This window comes from Sorex araneus, chromosome 10 (assembly GCF_027595985.1).
Source record: "Sorex araneus isolate mSorAra2 chromosome 10, mSorAra2.pri, whole genome shotgun sequence".
Classification (NCBI taxonomy): Eukaryota; Metazoa; Chordata; class Mammalia; order Eulipotyphla; family Soricidae; genus Sorex; species Sorex araneus.
Window position 1 is genome coordinate 18,817,585 of NC_073311.1, and position 19,548 is coordinate 18,837,132.

Genomic DNA, 19,548 nt, shown 5'->3' on the forward strand with positions numbered 1-19,548 from the left:
ATGAAAAATCATGATTGCTGACAATTTATCAAGTACCATATTAGACATTCTATGTGACCTGCCCTTATTTAATCCTTGAAGCAACCCTATGAGATAGTAGCAGTAGGTTCTTTTCTAGTAAGGAAACTAGAACAACAGGTGAAATAGCTTTCCTAAATCAAATAGCCAGTAAGTACTGGGATTTGTATCCTGGTCTGCCAAATTCCCCATATCATATTCTTAGCCATTGCACTAAACTGAATCATCACATTTTTTAACTGTTCAGACATTACTGCAGTCAGACTCAAATTTAAGATCTATCTTTAGGAACTAAAGGATATCTGTTGCCTCATGGTAACATCTAGCTTGGTTATTCCTGAAAGTTCAAGGATACAAAGAACCAGCACGTCCGAAGGACATCAGATGAGCTTAGCAGATTAGAGCACATACACCCCAAGGAATCCTTACCATACTGTACAGCAAGTCCTGGAAAAAAATGATCGAGCGACAAACTTCTGTAATTTTTTAAATACACTAACACCTAACTTGGGCAATCAACAGGTTATGAAAACAAGTATCAGGAACAATTTTTGCTGGAAATCTTTTACTATACTACATTTGTCTTTTAACGTGGCTGATCATTACCTTAATGATGATCACAGAGTTTAAAGTATAGTAGTGTGTGTCTCTTCATTAAGCAGTCACAGAATGTTTAGCATGTTACAATTTACTTCTTTCTTGCTTCCCCGCCCTTAATTTTTGTCACTACAAAAACTTAAAAACTTTGGAAAGTTACTCAATTTCTCGGTATTATCTCACTTGTAAAATGAAGATGCTCTTGTTATTGTTGAGGATTAAATGGGGTAGCATGGGAATTTTAACATAAGATTTAATAAATATATATTGCTTGCTTCATGTTTCAAATCAGAAGCCTCCAGATTGTATCATATAAAAAAAACTGGCCTTTTAATTTAAATGAGCCATTAATGTAATCATCATCATCATTATTAATGTGTAAGACCATATTTGTTTTGAAAACTCTTAGGTAGTAATAAACACTACAAATAATTAATATAATTAATATTTATAGCATAACATATATGATAAATACTAAAAATCCTAAAAACTTCCTTTGAAGGTACTTTTATACATAGTAGAGACTGCCCTTTACATAATGAATTCTTGAAAAGTGTGAATAAAATTTGTTGAAAAAAACCCCTACTGTGAAAGCCTCTTAACTACTCCCAAAATAGAAACATAAATAGAGTAGAACCTACTTCTGAAATAGCAGAAACATTTCAAGCTTAAGGAATAGGTTTACTTATAGCCACTGAAATTTGACTCCACAAACCTTTCTGCTCCTAAACCTGATAAAAAGTAAACAGTTTTTCCATAGTTTGTCAACCCCTCCCTGAAAAAACATAGTAAAATAAGTGAATTACAAGGCCAGTGTATCACATAATGTAGTCTTAAAGCAAAAATTCTCAATAGACCTAAGAATATTCACAGGCAGCACAGTTTCAGAAATACCCATTTAAGAAACTCCCTTATTTTTTCAACTATATTTTTAAAGAATCATTTTTATTTAGGTATGCTACTCATCCTTCTCACAGACACAACATTTCAACACCACACCCATCACCAGAGAGCCTGCCGCCATCTACCACTGTCCCAAGAACCCCTCCCCCCTCTCCCACAGGTCCCAGGTGAGTTCAGTTCTTATAGATAAAATCTTTAGCTCTGATGACTTTGACCATTTGTTATTCCCTTACTATTTTCCCTTTTTAAAAATCTCATATTTGAGATAGGTCTGTCTCTGTCTCACTCTCATTTTTTTGTTTTATGTAGTAGAGGTGATGACACCTACACACATAGCTGAAGAGAGCGAAATTCCTGGAATTCTACAAATTAGTAAGAAAACTGTCTCATTTTAAGAAAATGTCTTTTCAGTTATAGGCTATTACTACAGAAGATTTCTGAATGTTAACTGATAAAATGGATACATCTTGAGTATCATTGAAATAAGATTAAGACATTAACGAATTCATTTTAAGCAGTACAAGCCATAGGAATATCTCTGAATAGCAAATGCCCAGATTCTTAATTTGAGAAGTACTGCTACAGCTGACATACCAGAAATAATGTACCTCTTGAGTAAATACTGGCTAGCCAGTAGGCTGTATTTCCAAGTAACCAACAGCATTTAAATCAGCCCCTGTGGAACTTTACCTTTTTCTAAGTATCACATGCTTAGTTAATACCATAATATCCCAGAAAAAAAAAATACAGGATTTGTGTTAGTTTTTTCATTTAAAATATCACAATTTCAGGGGCTGTAATGCTTACCTTGCTCTTCGACATAGAAAGTGAAGATTCATCTTTATTTTGAGAAATGTCTTCCTTTCCTCTTTCAAACCCTTTAAAAAAAGCAGTCATTATTTCAGTATTCCTATATTTGAACATATATATTTGAGTATATAAAAGTAAACAAATACATCATCAAATTTTTAAATATATGTAATATTTAATGTAGATCAGTACAAGAAGTGTAGAATATACTATTTAAATTATCACAGTTTAAAGATATGTAAGGCATTGTCTCTAAATAAACTTTAGAATAAATTAAGGTTTACAGAGGCAATAAAGTCTTTACTTAACAAACAAATGTAAAAGCTAAATATCTATTGTCCTAGATACCTTTGAATGATTCAGGCTTCATAGAGGTTTCATTCTAATGAACTTGTTTCTAATAAAAACCACTTAACTGATGAAATAAACCAAATACTTCTTTACTTTTTTTTTTGTTAGATTAGAAAACAATTCAGAATTACTGACAAAAGACTTGGGAGAAACCATATATCCAGGGGAAAAGTTTTTTAAAAATCTAATACTGTGCTTATTCCAACAAGAAAGCACTGAGCACAGTGTTTTGAACATACCATACATTCAATTATAGCTAATTCTAATTCTCTTCCTCAGTTATAATTGCTATAAATATTAACTCATTTATTAGACTTAGGAAAAGAACAAGTTCACTGGGTCTTCATATCTATATTCACGTATTAAAAATATAAAAGTACATTAAAGCAAAAAAGGAAGTGTTAACAGAGAAAGCAAGAGAGGAGCCAGATAATTAAGACCTCTGTTTTATCATTTACATACATAATCTAAATCTGACTGGTTAATCCTACAAATACTAATTTCATAAGGCATACATTATCCTGTTGGTTGTCCCACAAATCTCATTTACATATGATACAATTAATCAGATAGCAGAAATAGCAGTTAGACATAAAAGCTCAGGTTTTTATGTAGGGGATTATTGTTGTGACTGGTGCTGTTGTGAATCTATTTCTATTGCTGCCACTGATTCCATTAAGACACTGATACTGCTGCATGCCCCCAGTGGTTCACACTTGGTTGTCCCATCAGATGGCATGTACCCAACAAAGATACACAATATTTTGTTAAATTGGTTTGATAAATATAAAAGAACTGACATATAGTTCCAAATCAATTAACTTACTGATAATTTCAAATATGTATCTATTGAAAAACAGGATTTATTTAATGACACCATTAGGAAATACAAATTGCAGTGCCGGCATAAGTTAGAAGAGTCAGTCTGGAGAGATGTACCCATACCCGCCAATACAGAAAGAGCTGCAATACTAAAAACATCTGGTGGATGGCATGGTATTCTTACTTGCCATACACAAAACTGAAGTTAGTCAGATTTGCAACACCATACTTTGACAAGCCAGCCAGAGGTACAATATGTCTACTGTAAGATGGAATGAAGAGTCCTTCCCAAGGCTGTAAAGTTGACCAAGCAGGATTCCGGGGCTATATGGTGGCTGTAGGGCCTCTCTGGCCACATACATAGATCATGCTACACTCGCAAATGGGCATAACAGAATCCCTCTCTAAAGTTCAGTGTACACTTGGACAAGGCCTATGGAATAGAGAACTTCCACTCTTTTTCTGCTGGACTGTGTCTGGTAAGAAGTCCAATAATGATACTTTCCAGCTGCTCTTTCCTTTACTTCTTCCCTTATGTGTCACTCTGTACTAGAGAAGACTTGCCCTGCAGCACTTTGTGAATTCCTCTAGATTTGATGGTCAGACTTCCAATGAGGGCCCTCCAAGTGAGCTGTATCACATGCTTTCTACTTGTACTTTTTATATAAAGATACAGAAAATACGTAATAATTTTCTAATCTAAAAAAAATCAATGGTTAAATCAATCAATCAGAAGGTACAAAGAGACCTAATAGCTCAGAAATACAATCAACGAGACTACATGATAAACCTAGGCTCAAAATAAAAGACTAGAATACAATCAGATAGGCAAATGGTAGCCTAAAGAGAGACAAAGACAGGGCTGGAAATGGTACAGCAGTAAAAGCACTTGCCATCCATGTACCTGACCTGAGCTGAATCCCAGCACTCTGCCTATGGTTCACTGAGCTTGGATCACTGCTTATGTTCCAATGGGTAAGGTCTGTGTACAGCAGAGTATGGTCCAAAGGACAAAAAGAATACAGAAGAGACAGGGCTGGAGAAATGATGGCTCAAAAGTTAGAGCATAAACTTTGCATGCAAGGGGTCCCATGCTCAATACTGACCACTACATGGCCCACTGAGTACAAACCTGGAGTGTTACCTTCACCAAGCACCAAGCCTGGAGTAGACCCTAAGCAATGCTGCACGTAGCCCCCCTCAACCAAAACACAAGAAACAGTGTCAAAGACTGTCATGTTTATGTAAAATAAAACAGCCTTCAACCTAAAAAAAAAAAAGTTGAGCATTGACCACTGACAGGGAAACATTTAGGTTAAGAAAATACCAAGAGAATGTAACATCCATTAACATCTATGCATCAAATGAAAGAACATCAAAATCTATAATGTCACTCTTAAATAGATCTGAAAGAGAGAAATCGATTTTAAATGAGATGAAAAATATTGGCTTTAATAGATATTTACAGGGCACTTCACTCCTAAAGAGTTGAATAAAAAAACATTCTTGAGTGTATCTGAGATTTTCTCAGGAACAGACCATATGTTGGAACATAAAATACTTTTTAACAAGTTAATGAAGATCAAAGTCGATAAACATTATCTTTTTAAAAATCATAGTTTGAATAGAACCAGGAATCAACCATGAAAAGAAAACTGAGGGGCTGGAGTGATAGCACAGCGGGTAGGGCGTTTGCCTTGGACACTGCTGACCCAGGTTCAATTCCCAGCATCACATATGGTCCCCCGAGCACTGCCAGGCATAATTCCTGAGTGCATGAGACAGGAGTAACCCCTGTGCATCGCTGGGTGTGACCCAAAAAGCAAAAAACAAAACAAAACAAAACTGAACTAACAAACCGTGAAACATGTGAAGACTAATCGTGATACTGAACTACTGAGTTCAGGAGAAATTTTTTCTTTTAATTCTGGAAACAAAAATGAAGACATAAATTGTTAGAATATATGAGGTCAAAGTAAAAGTAACACTGAGAGGGACATTGATGCAATACGGTGTTATATCAGGAAAAAAGAAAAATAGAAAATAATCTGCAATGTAGCACTGTCATCCCGCTGATCATCTATTTGCTCAAGCAGGCACCAGTAACGTCTCCATTGTGAGACTTGTTGTTACTGTTTTTGGCATATCGAATACACCACGGGTAGCTTGCCAGGCTCTGCTGTGTGAGCGAGATACTCTCGATAGCCTGCCAGGCTCTCAGAGAGGAATGGAGGAACTGACCCTGGGTCAGCTGCGTGCAAGGCAAAAGTCCTCCCCGCTGTGCTATCGCTCCAGCCAGAAAATAATCTAATATAAAATTTTAAGTACAAAAAAAAAATAATAAAAGCCCAGATGAACCAAAAATCAGTATAAGGAAAAAATAAAATAAACTGGTTCTTTGAAAATACAAAGAAGACTGACAAACAACCCAAAAACAGATGAGTAGGTAATGGAGATGTGTTAAATATGTGTATATGTGCATACACACATAATGGAACTATGTATTTGAAAAGATAAAATGCTTCCTTTTGCTACGAATGGTTGCAACCGGAGGGTCACATTAAGCAATATAATTCAGGAGAAAGAGAGAGAAAAATAATGAATGATTTCACTCATGGTATTTAAAAAATGCAAAGAAACAGAAAACAACAACAACTTGTAGACCTGTAGACTCTATAAAACTGTAGCCACTTGGAGACTGACTACAAACCAAAGTCAGGAGGAGGGTGGAAGTTGGCTGACAGGACAAAAGGAATCATCTTTCAAAAGGCATTGAGGTTGATTCTATGTTTGGGCTATTATGAATAATGCTGATATGAACATAATTGCAAATAGATTTCCATTTTAGCACTCTCACAGAAGCTTTTCCAAAATTATTTTTTGGCTTATACTATAAAAAGTAGCAGAATACCTTTTATAAAGAATACATATCTTCAGTCAATGGAGAGAGAATGACCAATTCACCCCATAAATATTTATAGCAAACCTAATACACACACGCGCGCGCACACACACACACACACACACACACACACACACACACACACACACACACACGTGCCTCCAAGCATGGAGTAGTATAGGGATAAAAACATGTTGTTTATTATAATTCTGTAGAGCCTACCATTTAGTGAGAAGCCAGGTATTCAAATGAAAATTATAACACCGCAAAATAGCTGCATATAACAAAGGTAGTAGAAGAGCTGAAAACCAGTGATAGCATAAACCTGAGTTTCAACACTTGCATTTCCACTCACTAACAGAATGATGCTAGCCAAGCAACTTAACTCTCAATGGGTTCAGTTTTTCTGTAGGGGAAAAGGCATATAACCATCACTGGTTATATTATTTTCACTATACTACTTTCCTATCTTCAATATAATGAAAACTGTATTTATACCAAACACTGCCAAGAATACAAACTTGGCATAATAGGAACAAATCCCAGAGAAGGTCAAATATGCTAAAAAGAAACTCACCAATTCATTAAAACTCACATTTTTCTATAAATTTTATTTTGCTTAAAGTTTATTCCAGTTTTAAGATACTGTTTCAGAAATTGGGTCAATGAGAATATCCAGAAGTTATACCTGAGATTATTTATGGCAGAAATTAGGGAGATTTTTCTTATGGAACTAAAATGAAAAAAAAAGGCTTGTATCCATGAGTGTGTCAAAGTTCTCTTTAAATATTACTAATGAAGGGCCAGAGAGAAAGTATAACAGGTATTTGCACATGGCTGATCTGGCTTCTATCTCTGGCACCCCACAGGGCCCCTCAGAACTGTCAGGAGTGACCCTTAAGTGCAGAGCCAGCAGTAAGCCCTTACCACCACTGGGTGTGGCCCAAATATAAAATATACGTTATGTATGTGTGTATATATATATGTATATATATTTCACTAATTCACTAACTCTCCACTAATATCAGATAAAAGAAAACACATCTATTTTTCCATTATGTCTAATAAGAAATTTTGATTTTTATATTTCACTTAGAAAATTAAAAGGCCATTTCTTTTGAAGCATGAAATTTTATTCTATTCCCTAGCTGACCAAATAAAACAGTTAAAGAGTTTTTTGCCACAGCTGATTGTAATATGACTGTTGGTTGTAGTAAAGGGAACAGAGACATATTTCTGCGATATGATTTTCCCCATTCAGTAACTGAAAAACCAAAGCTGACCATTTACTACTGAAACATACCAATCCAAGATGACCTTCACTATATTCTTTGACAAGATTACTCGGCAATTCTGCCTTCAATTACTTAAGTAAATCTACTTTGACAATGTGAGATGGGCTTTTCTATTCTTTAGTAGGGCCACATGATTTTTCTTTAATATTAATTAGACTCGTGGCATGAAGGTCAGCACACATGTGCTAGCAAACTTGCAGGCTTAGAGGAAAAAAATAGGAAAACAGACAAATATAACAATGGAACTAAATTCCACTTAAAAGCAAAATTAGTATTCAATAACATTAAAACATCTTAATTATGTTGTATCTGTAAAGCCATTTCTAAAATCCATACCACTGACAGCAAAAGAAGCATGAAAGCAACCCAGCTATATTTAGATGCAATAATTACAGATTATAAATTTTAAAGTTATTTAAAGCATATGCTACTTAGGCAACAGAGTTCTGGACTATAGTTTTCTATTCTTTTCAGAAACACTGTTAGCAAACAGAAAGAGAAGTAAATTTTTAGTAATTTATTTAACTGTAGAAGTGAACACGATCAATAAAATGTTTCACTATCTCAAGAGACTTCATGTTACACCTATTGATATGAGTATTCAAAAAATCAAAAAATAAATATTAATGTAAAAATAGGAAGGCGAATTCAAGTGTACAAAACGAATGCCAGGAAAAGATATTAAAGCATGTACTCATTTCAATCATTATTCCTTCGCTATAATTACTATGGCCATTTTTATTTTAAAATAAAAATTAACTAAAATGGATTGAATATAATATAGCAGTTTAAATTTTTAAAGTAAAGATATTTATATTTCAAAATATACAGCCACTTAGTATGATAAATTTTCAAATCAAGAAAACAAAAAATAGATCAATTTTTTCAAAAGATCAATTTAGATATCTCACTGACAAATTTTTAACATCAAATCATATCTGTCAATGCCTAATTTTATTTTATTTAATTTTATTTAATAAACACTACCCTAAAATTAGCATAACAGTTTTTCAGCAAAGACTAACCACAGGAGATACATCCATCAATAAGTAGCACAGCATTTCAAAATTATACTTAGGCAGACAACTTTACTATAGTTGAGGCTGAGACATTAAAGCATAAAATAAACATCAATTTTAACTATAAAAATGGACGAGAATATTAATTTTAAACCTGGGTTCCAATTGCAAAAACCTCAGGGCAATTTCTTATAAAATTTTGCATTTATTCAAGCACAGGAAAGGTTCTAATTTTACTAATGGGTCATAATATCTACTTCCATAATCAAAGTGAACATTTAGACTCTAGGCACTCAAGACTCATACTTTACTGAATCATTCATTAGTTCTCAAGTTTGAGCTTTAGAGACAGAAAAAAATGGACAAGCCAAGTCATATAAACAGCAGTGACGAAAACCTAACCTCTCACCTTAGAATTGTTTTTGTTTAAACGAAGCAGTTTTAAGATATTAAAATGCCTGGTCTGTTTTAATAAAACATCTGAAAGAAATTAAGAAAGGAATACAAGATTAAACAAACAAACCTGCCAATGAAGGAGAAAGTTCATTGTATCCTCCAAACGAAGCATTCCGGACAAGCTTTCGGCCATCAATTCGTGGAGGAAATAAAACAGGCGAAACCATAGTACATGAAGAAAATCTACGCTGTTTTGAGCTCTCTTCTTTCATGGCTTACAAGGTCTATTTAATGTATATGCTCACCCAAAAGGCTAATTAGACCAGACTGGCAATGACAGTCTTTTCTCTCACGTACAAATGTAGCAAAATCCACCAGCACAAACAAAGGACACACACATTAAACAGCAAAGGAAAAGGACCAGAGGCTGTCAAATCAGCAATAAACAGAAAGAGACTGGCAGAAAAGGCATTAAGCCACGCGGAGGGCTTTTTAAATGAACTGATAAACAAGGAAGGCTATTTCACTAAGATTTTTACCTTTTAATCAAAGCTTTAATGCCCTGCACTGACTCACAGCTTTAGGAAAACAAAGCAAGATCAATACTTAGAGATGGAAAAAAAAAATCAGTTTCTCCTCCTTCTCAAAAACATAAGCCTTTTATCTTCTCCTCTTTCTTTCTTCTATTTTTGTAACATTAACCACACTTCTTACCTCTCCTGACTCTTTCCTTTCTGGTTTTTGCTTACTGAAAAAACAGATATATACCTAAGACCGTTTATCTTTCCTGAAGCTTCTAGATTTATATCTAATCTACTGCTTGCCTCAGCCATGATTAAGAATTCATAAGGAAAGATAGTCTTTCAAGTACAATTTTGATGGCTTTCTACAGCTAAAACCAAGAACAAACACTTAAGTTTTACCTCTAGCAGGGTTATAAGAGTCATTAAGACATTGTTAATGCAATCCAAGCAAAGAGAAGGTTAAAAAAGACACCATTACAGTACTGTATACCCTAATAGATTTGTTTCCTTTGAAACAAGCTGCTACAGTTCTTTTTCATCATGTTTGAACATTTCAAAATATATAATGTACCAGAGAATTTTCCACTTAAAATTCCTACTTTGAAAACTGTGATTTTATTACAGTAATAAAAATATACTCCTTTGTTAGGTTAAATGACTATCATTTTGTACCGTTAAATTTAACAGGAAAGTACCTTATTCAAAATGATATACCATTAAATTTTTTTATACTAGTCTTTAAAATTCCAACTACTTAATATATGCTATTAATATTAAAATTTATTTATTCTACCTAAATTGAGGTTAAAAGAGTTCTAGTCAATACAGATCTTACAGTAAATTATAATACTTCGTAAATTTTATAGTTCCTCATTATGCACACACTTTAAGGATGCTTCTCGATTCCTATACAACATCCCATATAATGTTAAGACTGATTCTTTTCATTTAAAAATAGTTTTATAAAACCCCATAATTTACTGTATGCAATATAGCAGTGTTTTTTGAGCAAAGGCATGTGAAATCAATTAAGTGGACTGGAAACATAACATAAGTGTTAAGTCTCTTGCCTTGCATGCTGCCAACCCTGGTTCTTTCCCTGGCACTGCAAGGAGTTAATTCCTTGAGAAAGTGAGGAGTAAGCCCTGACACAGCTGGGTGGTCCAACCCTGCCTCTGCCCCCCTGCCCCCACCAAATAAAAATCATGTCTCAAAATCAATTAATGATTCAATTAGAATAAAAAAGAAGTCTACAATTGCCACAACTACAATAGAGCTCTGTGCATGTGTGTTCTTCATTCATAAAATATTAATGTTAATGATAACAGAGAAATAATTCATGCAGTAGTTTATGTCTTTCAAAGGATAAATGCTATAATAGACATTCCAGTGTGATGGTTAATCAGGATTTGGAATTAAACAACTTGATTTCAAATCCCAGTTCTATCTTACTTTTGAGAAATTACATTCTCAGGGTTTCTATTTTCTCATATGTATATGTGTGTTTGTACATACATATATATGTGTGTATAAATATAAACTACTAGTGATATTTCTATTATGGAATTGGTACAATGATTAAATTGAATAGTAAATTATAGAATGAGTCCAGGTTAAATCAAAATAAAGATACTAACTTAATATGCTCTCTCCTAAAAACTAGACCAGAAAAACTAGACCAAAATTACCTGATCATATATTTATGTACAAATATCTGGCAACTCAGCAGCCATGCTCACAGCCACCCCTGGCAGGCACCAGATAATCTCGTTATCCACCACTATCCAGATCAGATGTCTTTCTCTTCCTGAAGGGTGCATAACATGACACTCGCCATAACCATGCTGCTGGACCCTGTACCAGGCTGTTTCACTTGGGGCATCCCAGAGCGGGGTGGAGGAGACCCCCCACCCCCGAAGGGACCCAGCCTCGCAGCTGAAAACCTCCAGAACTCAACCACCGACCTGCTCACAGCCACTCTCCACACGAGTGCGGGTCGAGCTTCACCCATGAGTGAACCTTTTGCTGGACCGCGTGGACACTTCATAGAACACACCCACACCAAATACTGTGAACTACTTTATAAAATAAATTTAAAAAAAAAGATTAGAAGGAAACTTATGCCCAATTTATAAATTAACACCCAGTTAAACTGTCAGTTACATTTTAGGGCAAAATTTAAAATATTTTAAGATCTCAAAATTTTACTTTCCACACATATTTATAAAGTGTTTACTAGAGCAATCTTTCTCACATGAGAAATTCTTACAATAGAATTAAGATTATATGCTAAGACATCCATTGTTCAAAATAACAACTTTTACCACCCAAAGGTTTATCAAAGCTGTAACCATGCACCACCTGAATAGACTAGAGAAAATATTGTCTTATTTATGTAGGCCTTATTCCATTCACAAGACCCCACTGAGAATGGCTATACTAGCAGGTAAGCCTTGTACATGGCTGACTCAGGTTCGATCCGTGGCACTCCATATGGACGCCTGAACACTGCTATGAATGATCCCAGAGCAGAGCCAGAAATGAGCCTTGGGAACTGCCAGGGCCCCCAAACAAAACAAAAACAAAAACAAAAAATTGAGAATGATCATACTAGTATAGACTCTAGCAACAATTAAGAAATTAAGTAATTCAAGTAAGTATGGATAGAATGCACGGGATACAGGTAGGATAGAATGCACGAGATACAGGTAATAAAAGCTTCTATCATTAGAAAGTTCCCTACCACTAAGCCATCCTAAAATAAAGACAAACTGACGTGTTAAGATGCTCCCATTTTTTCTGATGTTGACTTGTCTTACTACTATGCTCATGAAATTTCTTCCTCCCCACAATGCCCTTATTTGCATCAGCAAAGGATATTTCTAATATGCTGTTTCCTTTATGACTATTTAAGAGTGTGTTTAAGTTAATGGCAATTTTATTTTTTTGGCTCTCTGGGTCATATCCGGCAATGCACAAGAGTTAATCTTGGCTCTGCACTTAGGAATTACTCCCGGTGCTGCTCGGGGGACCATAAGGGATGCTGGGAATCAAACCCGGGTTGACTGCTTGCGAGGCAAATGCTCTACCTGCTATGCTATTGCTCCAGCCCCAGTTAATGGCAAAATTTAAAAGACAGCTCAGAGATTTCACCTGTATTCCTTGAGCACTAGTATGTACTGTCTACCCCAATCACCAACGTCCCTCACCCAAAGACATATACTTGTTGTCACTGATTAATCTGAATACAGATCAATCATCAACGTATTAATCTATATTCAGATTAATCACCAACGTCCCTCACCCAAAGAAATATACTTGTTATCACTGATTAATCTGTATTCACAGTTTAATACCCCAAAGTGCATAGCTTTCTGTAGTGGGCACTGTTGGTATTGTATCCTCTACAGATTGGGATAAATTTATAGATGACATGTATTCATCAAGAGAGTATCAGTATACATTTTTACACTGCTCAAAAAAAATCTTCCTGAACTTTGCCATCCCTTTTTCCCTCCGAACCACAGGCAGCCAATGATATTTTCACTGTCTCATTAGTTTTGCATTTACCATAATCTTATATAGCTGGAATCATACAGTGTGTAGCTTTTTTAGACTTCTTATTTTTAACTTAGTAATAAGCACGTAAGATTCCTCCATGTGTCTTCATGGCTTGCGCTCATATGTTTTTTTTTTTGTCCTGAACAATCTTCCATTATATGAACATATCACAGTTTATTTACACATTCACTTTCATCTTGGTTGCTTCCAAGTTTTGACAACTACAAATAAGGCTGTTATAAATATGTATTGTAATTTTTTTTATGGACCAAGTTTTCAACTTCTGTGGGTAAATACCAAGGGATGTAACTACTCTGCTGTATAGTAAGCATGTGTTAAATCTTACAGAAAAATTATAAACTGTCTTCCAAGTGGCTGTACCAGTGCGCAACTCCATCAGTCATAACTGGGCTATCCTGTGCTCCAGGTCCTTGCTGGCATTGTGTGTTATCAGTGTTTCAGATTCTAGCCAGGCTAACAGATGTACAGTATATTTCAATGTCCTTTTAATTAATTTACTTCCCCCTGACAATATATAAGCATTTTTTTCACATGTATATTTGTATTTATATTTCCTGAAGTGTTTGTTAAGGTCTTTAGCTCATTTTCAACAGGATTATCTGTCTTCTTATTGGGTCTTAAAAATTCTTTGTAGAGTTAAAAATAACCATAATAATACTATACAGTCTTTCATAAATATTCTCACCCAGTCACTTGTCTTTTTATTCTTGTCACACAGACTTTTACAAATAAAAACATTTTATTTAAACATTCTACTTTCTACCTATTCCTGGCAGGATGTGAATTTAAAAGCAAAAATCAATGTTCTTCCCATATACTCCCAGATATCTATGACCTATGCCATAAAATAAAATGAACCATGTGTTTCTGAGGACTCACTAGTGATCTTTCCCAGTGGTTTGCATTGAAGAGATTTGTTAAGTTCTCAAATAGATTAAAAGCCAAAATATGACCCACAGACAGATTAACTACGTTTATTGAGCAATGTCAAAAGTGGCTGTATTCTTATTCTCTTACCCAACTAAATCTGTGCTTACTATTCTTTTTTTTTTTTTTTTTCAGCTGGGGAGGAAGGAGATAGCAAGTAGTGGTCAGAAGAACCAAGGGATCCCTCTTGGGATTCTTGGAATAATTGGGGTAGAGTTTCAAAGGCAGGCTCAAGGTTGTGGTGTTGCTTAGGCCTTGTGATGCCACCCAGGCACGCCCTCTGCCTCTCTGCTTAGGAGCCTTACAGGCAGAAATGACGGGCTCCTTAACCCTTGTACTCTACAGCACATTATTCAGTCTTGCAAAATAAACTATAGAAGGTTCAGACATGAAAAGAAAATTCACACAAAGAGGATAGTTACCTGGGGCAAGTAGGCAACAAAGTGGGAAACCGAGAAACAGACTCAAGAACCTAAAATGCAAGAAAGATCTCTCCTAAATTTGCATACACTGAGGTAATCCGAACTTCCAGATCAGTGTTTGATCATCAGTGTTTAGTCATCTGAAAGTTTAAATAAGAGCCCTAGTTTGCCTATACCTCCTATACCTTCTTTTCACCTCCTATACCTTCTCTCTGGCCCCCAAATTTTTATGCAAAATACTTTTATATAACTGTATTTTATTTTTTTTAATTTTTATTTTTTATTATTAGTGGATCACCATGAGGTACAATTACAGAGTTATAAACTTTCATGCTTGCGTTTGTCATTTATAAATTTATAACTTATAAATTTATAATTTATAAATTCAATATAATCCATAAAAAAACTTGGTAAATGAAGAAAGTACAATCTCAGAACCAGTGGAACCATTAGTAGGATAGAATATTATCATGGGTTCTGGGTCTGGTTCAGTAATTAGCTATCTGATTCATGCCTATCTAGAACATAATTGCATATAATTGCAAAGATACACATAAACAAACAAAATACCTTCATAAAAAACATAATACTCTAATGAAACACAACATAATAATGAAAATATATGCATTTTAAAAATAAAATTTAAAGGCAAATATTCACTTAAAACCAAAATTTGGACTTAAATTTAAAAGCCAAATAACCTCTTGTAGTTTCAGTTAAATTTCAGACTCTACTTATGATCACTATATAATTTGTATTAATTTTTAAATCCAGATTACAAACCAAACTAGATTTAAAGTCTGATTTATCTCTCTTAAAGACTGAGAGTATAATCACATTTAATAGGCCAAGCTAATCAGAATCAACTACTATAAAATCTGTAGCAAAATTAAATGCTCTTAAAAAAACATATGGGAGGTGGGGAGAGACATAGGAAGAAAGCACAAAAGAGCAGGTGCCATGCATGTTAGATATCCTGAGTTTCATCCCTGACACTATGGCCCCCTGAACACCAGTGAAGCCCTGATAAAGACAAAAATCATTTAACAAAAAAAAAATTTTTAATATGGATTGAAGGACTGCAGCAATAGTACAGCAGGCTGGGTGTTTGCCTTGCAAGCAGCGGACCTGATTTAATCCCCACCATACGCCAACACCACCACATAGTCCCCCCAGCACCACCAGGACAGGAGTAATTTCTGAGTGCAGAGTCAGGAGTAACCCCTAAGCACTGCTGGGTGTGACAAGGAAGGAAGGAAGGAAGGAAGGAAGGAAGGAAGGAAGGAAGGAAGGAAGGAAGGAAGGAAGGAAGGGAGGGAGGGAGGGAGGGAGGGAGGGAGGGAGGGAGGGAGGGAGGGAGGGAGGGAGGGAGGGAGGGAGGGAGGGAGGGAGGGAGGGAGGGAGGGGAGGGAGGAGACTGAGGCTTGCTCTTCCAGTCCACGTTCACAAATCTCATTCCCTTGAACTCGTATCTAGTTTGCTGGTCTGTTTCTTTGCTTGCTTATTTCCAGTCTGGAGAAGTGTGTATTCTCTCTTGAATAATACTCCATTTCTTCACATCTTTCTGTGTCAGTTTCAACTAAACACCATTGCTTCACTTTGAAAGAAAATAAAGGGCTGGGCTGGAGAGATATTACAGTAGGTAAGGAGCTTTCCTTGCATGTGGTGGACCCAGGTTCAATCCCTGGAACCCTCTATGATCCAATCCTTATCCACCACACTTTCTTACCCCATACATCAGGAGTGATCCCTGAGCACAAAGGGGCCAGAAGTAAGTCCTGAACACCACCAGGCATGGTCGAAAAACAAAGAATATTTGAGTTAGCATTTCAATCTACCAATTCTATTCTACATGGTGTGTCTATAGATTAAAAACAAGTAAAACTTATACAAAGGTCATTGTAAGGTCAGCTGAATAGTTTTGAAGGTTATATGCAACATACTAGATATATGTTGTGGAGGGGGGTGTTGGGAGGGTTTCTGTAGCAGTAGTCTGGGGACTTACTCCTAGTGATATTCAATCAATCCAGTGGATGGCCTGATACTTTACCAGGATACCAAGCAGGGTTCAGCAGAGCCACACCTACCCATGCTCAAGGTCTCCAGGGCTATCCACATGTGCTCTTGGGGACAGGTGGTGCTGGGAACTGAACTTGGGAACCCCTTATATGTGCTTTAATCCTATGAAGTATCTCCTAGCCCCTAAAAACTGACTTTGCTCTGCTTTTCATAGTACTTTTAACTGTCTGTTCTTTATATTTCTTCTAGCTACTTTGTGTTTATTCTATTAAGCTAAATGTTTAATGCATTTTCTTTAAGCCTTCTTGCCAAGTATTAGCATTAAAAATTTAATAATATTTTGGTTTTTCTTGTTGGCAACTGTAAGACCTCTTTGATCACAGGATTGCTATTTTTATCAATTCTTTTTTGGATCAAGCAGGTAGGGTGCTTGTTTTGCACAAGACCAACCTAAATTGAGTTCCTGATACCACATATGGTCTCCTGAGCCACCGGAGTGGTCCCTGAGCAGAGTCAGGAATAAGTCCTGAGCATGTTGGGCATGCCTCCCCACAAAAAATAGTTATAACACACACACACACATACACACACACACATACACACACACACACACACACACACACACACACACACACACACACCTCTAAAGGTATGTGTTAATTCTTTCAGGCACCTAAATAACTTAAGATCCTTTTTAACTGAACTGGGTATGTGTGAACTGTGGCCCAAACTCATATAAATATGTGTTTGTGCTTAGAACTTTTTAAGAACACTTCTCTTCCCACACTCCACCTAGAAAGAAGACCAAGACAGACAAACACAAAATTCCAGCTTCTCCTGTTAAGTACCTTTTCCAGTTTTTATTAATAATTCTTTAGGACTCCTAATTCTTCAGGACTCCTAATTTCACATGGAGAGATCTCCAATCCAAGTTTCCATCATGAAAACAAAACTAAATTCTTTTTTCCTGTATTACTGAAACCAAATTATTATTATTATTATTATTATTATTATTATTTTGTTCTGTTTTGGGGTCACATCTGGCAGTGCTCAGGGCTTTACTCCTGGGTCTGTGTTCAGGGATCACTCCTGGTGGGCTCAGGGGATTATATGGAATGCTGGGGATCAAACCTGGGTGGGTTATGTGAAAGACAAATGACCTACCCACTGTACTATCGTTACAGCCCCTAAAACCCAAATTTTAACTAGACGTTTGGGAATGAGCAAATGCCACTCAGCAATAAATGCAAGTTCCAGAGCTCATTACCTCTCTAGGTTAATCAATCTCCCCCTACTTACTCCTTTACATTACTGACAGTTCAGCCATATTTTAAAAATAAGAAATGGACTGAAGACATAATTCAGGGCTAAGACACAGGACTAACTCCACCTCAATCCTCAGTACTACATATGGTCCCCGAGCATTGCCAGGAGTGATCCCTGAGCACAGAGCTAGGACTAAGTCCTGAGCACTAATGGGTGTAGCCCAACTTCCTCTCAAATAATAAAATAAAAAGAAGATAAATAAAAATAAAAACTTTAGTGCATCCTTTATTTTGAAGTTCTTACTGAAAAGGCTTTCTCTGAACAACTATGTTGCAATGCTTTTGAAACTGAAAGTTCAATGACATGTTTTCATGTTTCCTTAATTTTCCCTACTTCATGTCCCTAAATTTCCCAATTACAAATTATGCTCTTGGAGAGAGGTGTATAGAATAGAATTTGTTCTTGCTTCCTAGTACAATGCTAGTACAAGGGGCTAAACAAAAGTCAGACTGACAGGTAAGACCCTTTACTCCTGGGAGGGAGAGGTCCTCTCCCACTGTCATGAACTTCAGTCTCCACAAGGAGATGGGCTTGCTAAGTTTTCACCATTTCATTCTTAAATAAAATTTATACCTAGGTCCAAAGTTCCAACCACTCAGAGAAAATGGAAACTCAGACATTTCTAAGAAAGCATCTTCCCTCAGAAATTAAGCACATTTAACTTAAATTGAAAGATAGTACAGCACATAGGGGACTTAGCCTGGGTTTGATCCCAGCGCCACAAATGGTTCTCTGAGCACTACCTGACGTAGATCCTAAGCACCACCAAGTAGCCCCGAACTGAAAGAAAAACTGAAAAGAAACTGTCAACTCTACAGGCATACATTTTTTACTACGCTTAAAAGCAGACTTCAATTTATCAGGCTTTGGAAACAAGAGGACATTCCAAGAGAATATGAGTAGAGGAATTAGTGAAGTGTACATCTGATAGTCAATAAATGTTATTTTAAGCAAGAAAATAAATATGAACTATCATTTTTTTTAAAAAGCAAGTCCTTCAGTGTCCATATCCCTCATTTTACATCTTTTAAAATAAGACCTAGAGAGGATAACACAGACTGTTTTCTTTTTAGAGAAAAGAAAGTATAAAACTATGATGAATTATTGATTCTCACTTTTCAATAAATACTTCAAGCTATTTTAATGTTCCCTGAAGTATCACAGGAACAACTGAATAACATAGACATGGTAACATTTCACATGAGATTAAAGAAAAAAATTTTTTACTTTATTTGCCAAATATTATCTCTTATTCCAATGGTACTTTCCCAGCTCTATAAAGCAAATATGGGAAATTCAAAACAGGAAATTGGGCCTCTGAAAAGCCTTTTCTTTCAAAGAGTAAGCAGACGACGTATGGTACTACCTTTCACAGAGCTGACCCCCTGTCCCACCCCCTGCACCTGGTTCCCTGAGGATACCTGGGGATATACCTGGAGGCCCCGAGCACCACTAGGATGACCTCTGTAATATCATGCACAGGCCAGAGTAGCTTCAAACCTTCTACCCTTGATATAAACTCTGGCCCAGTTGTCCGTGAATACCTGGCAGGGTCCCCTACCTAGTCTCCTGAGCACTACCTGGAGACCCCCAAAACAATAATATAAATAAAAATTTTAAAGAAATCATTTCAGA

General features: G+C 35.9%; 1 protein-coding gene across 5 annotated transcripts in view; it reads right to left on the reverse strand.

Moving 5' to 3' along the window:
- The window catches only part of OSBPL8 (oxysterol binding protein like 8), a 179,404-nt gene that overhangs the window by 44,291 nt on the left and 115,565 nt on the right, over positions 1–19,548 (reverse strand). For 4 of the 5 annotated variants that reach the window (XM_055118098.1, XM_055118097.1, XM_055118100.1 and 1 more), the window contains one exon: positions 2,326–2,396. In XM_055118098.1, coding sequence (XP_054974073.1) covers positions 2,326–2,396 — 71 coding nt within the window. Of the gene's footprint in view, positions 1–2,325; positions 2,397–9,240; positions 9,834–19,548 lie in introns of those variants that run through there. The other variant, XM_055118099.1, reaches the window with a different exon arrangement.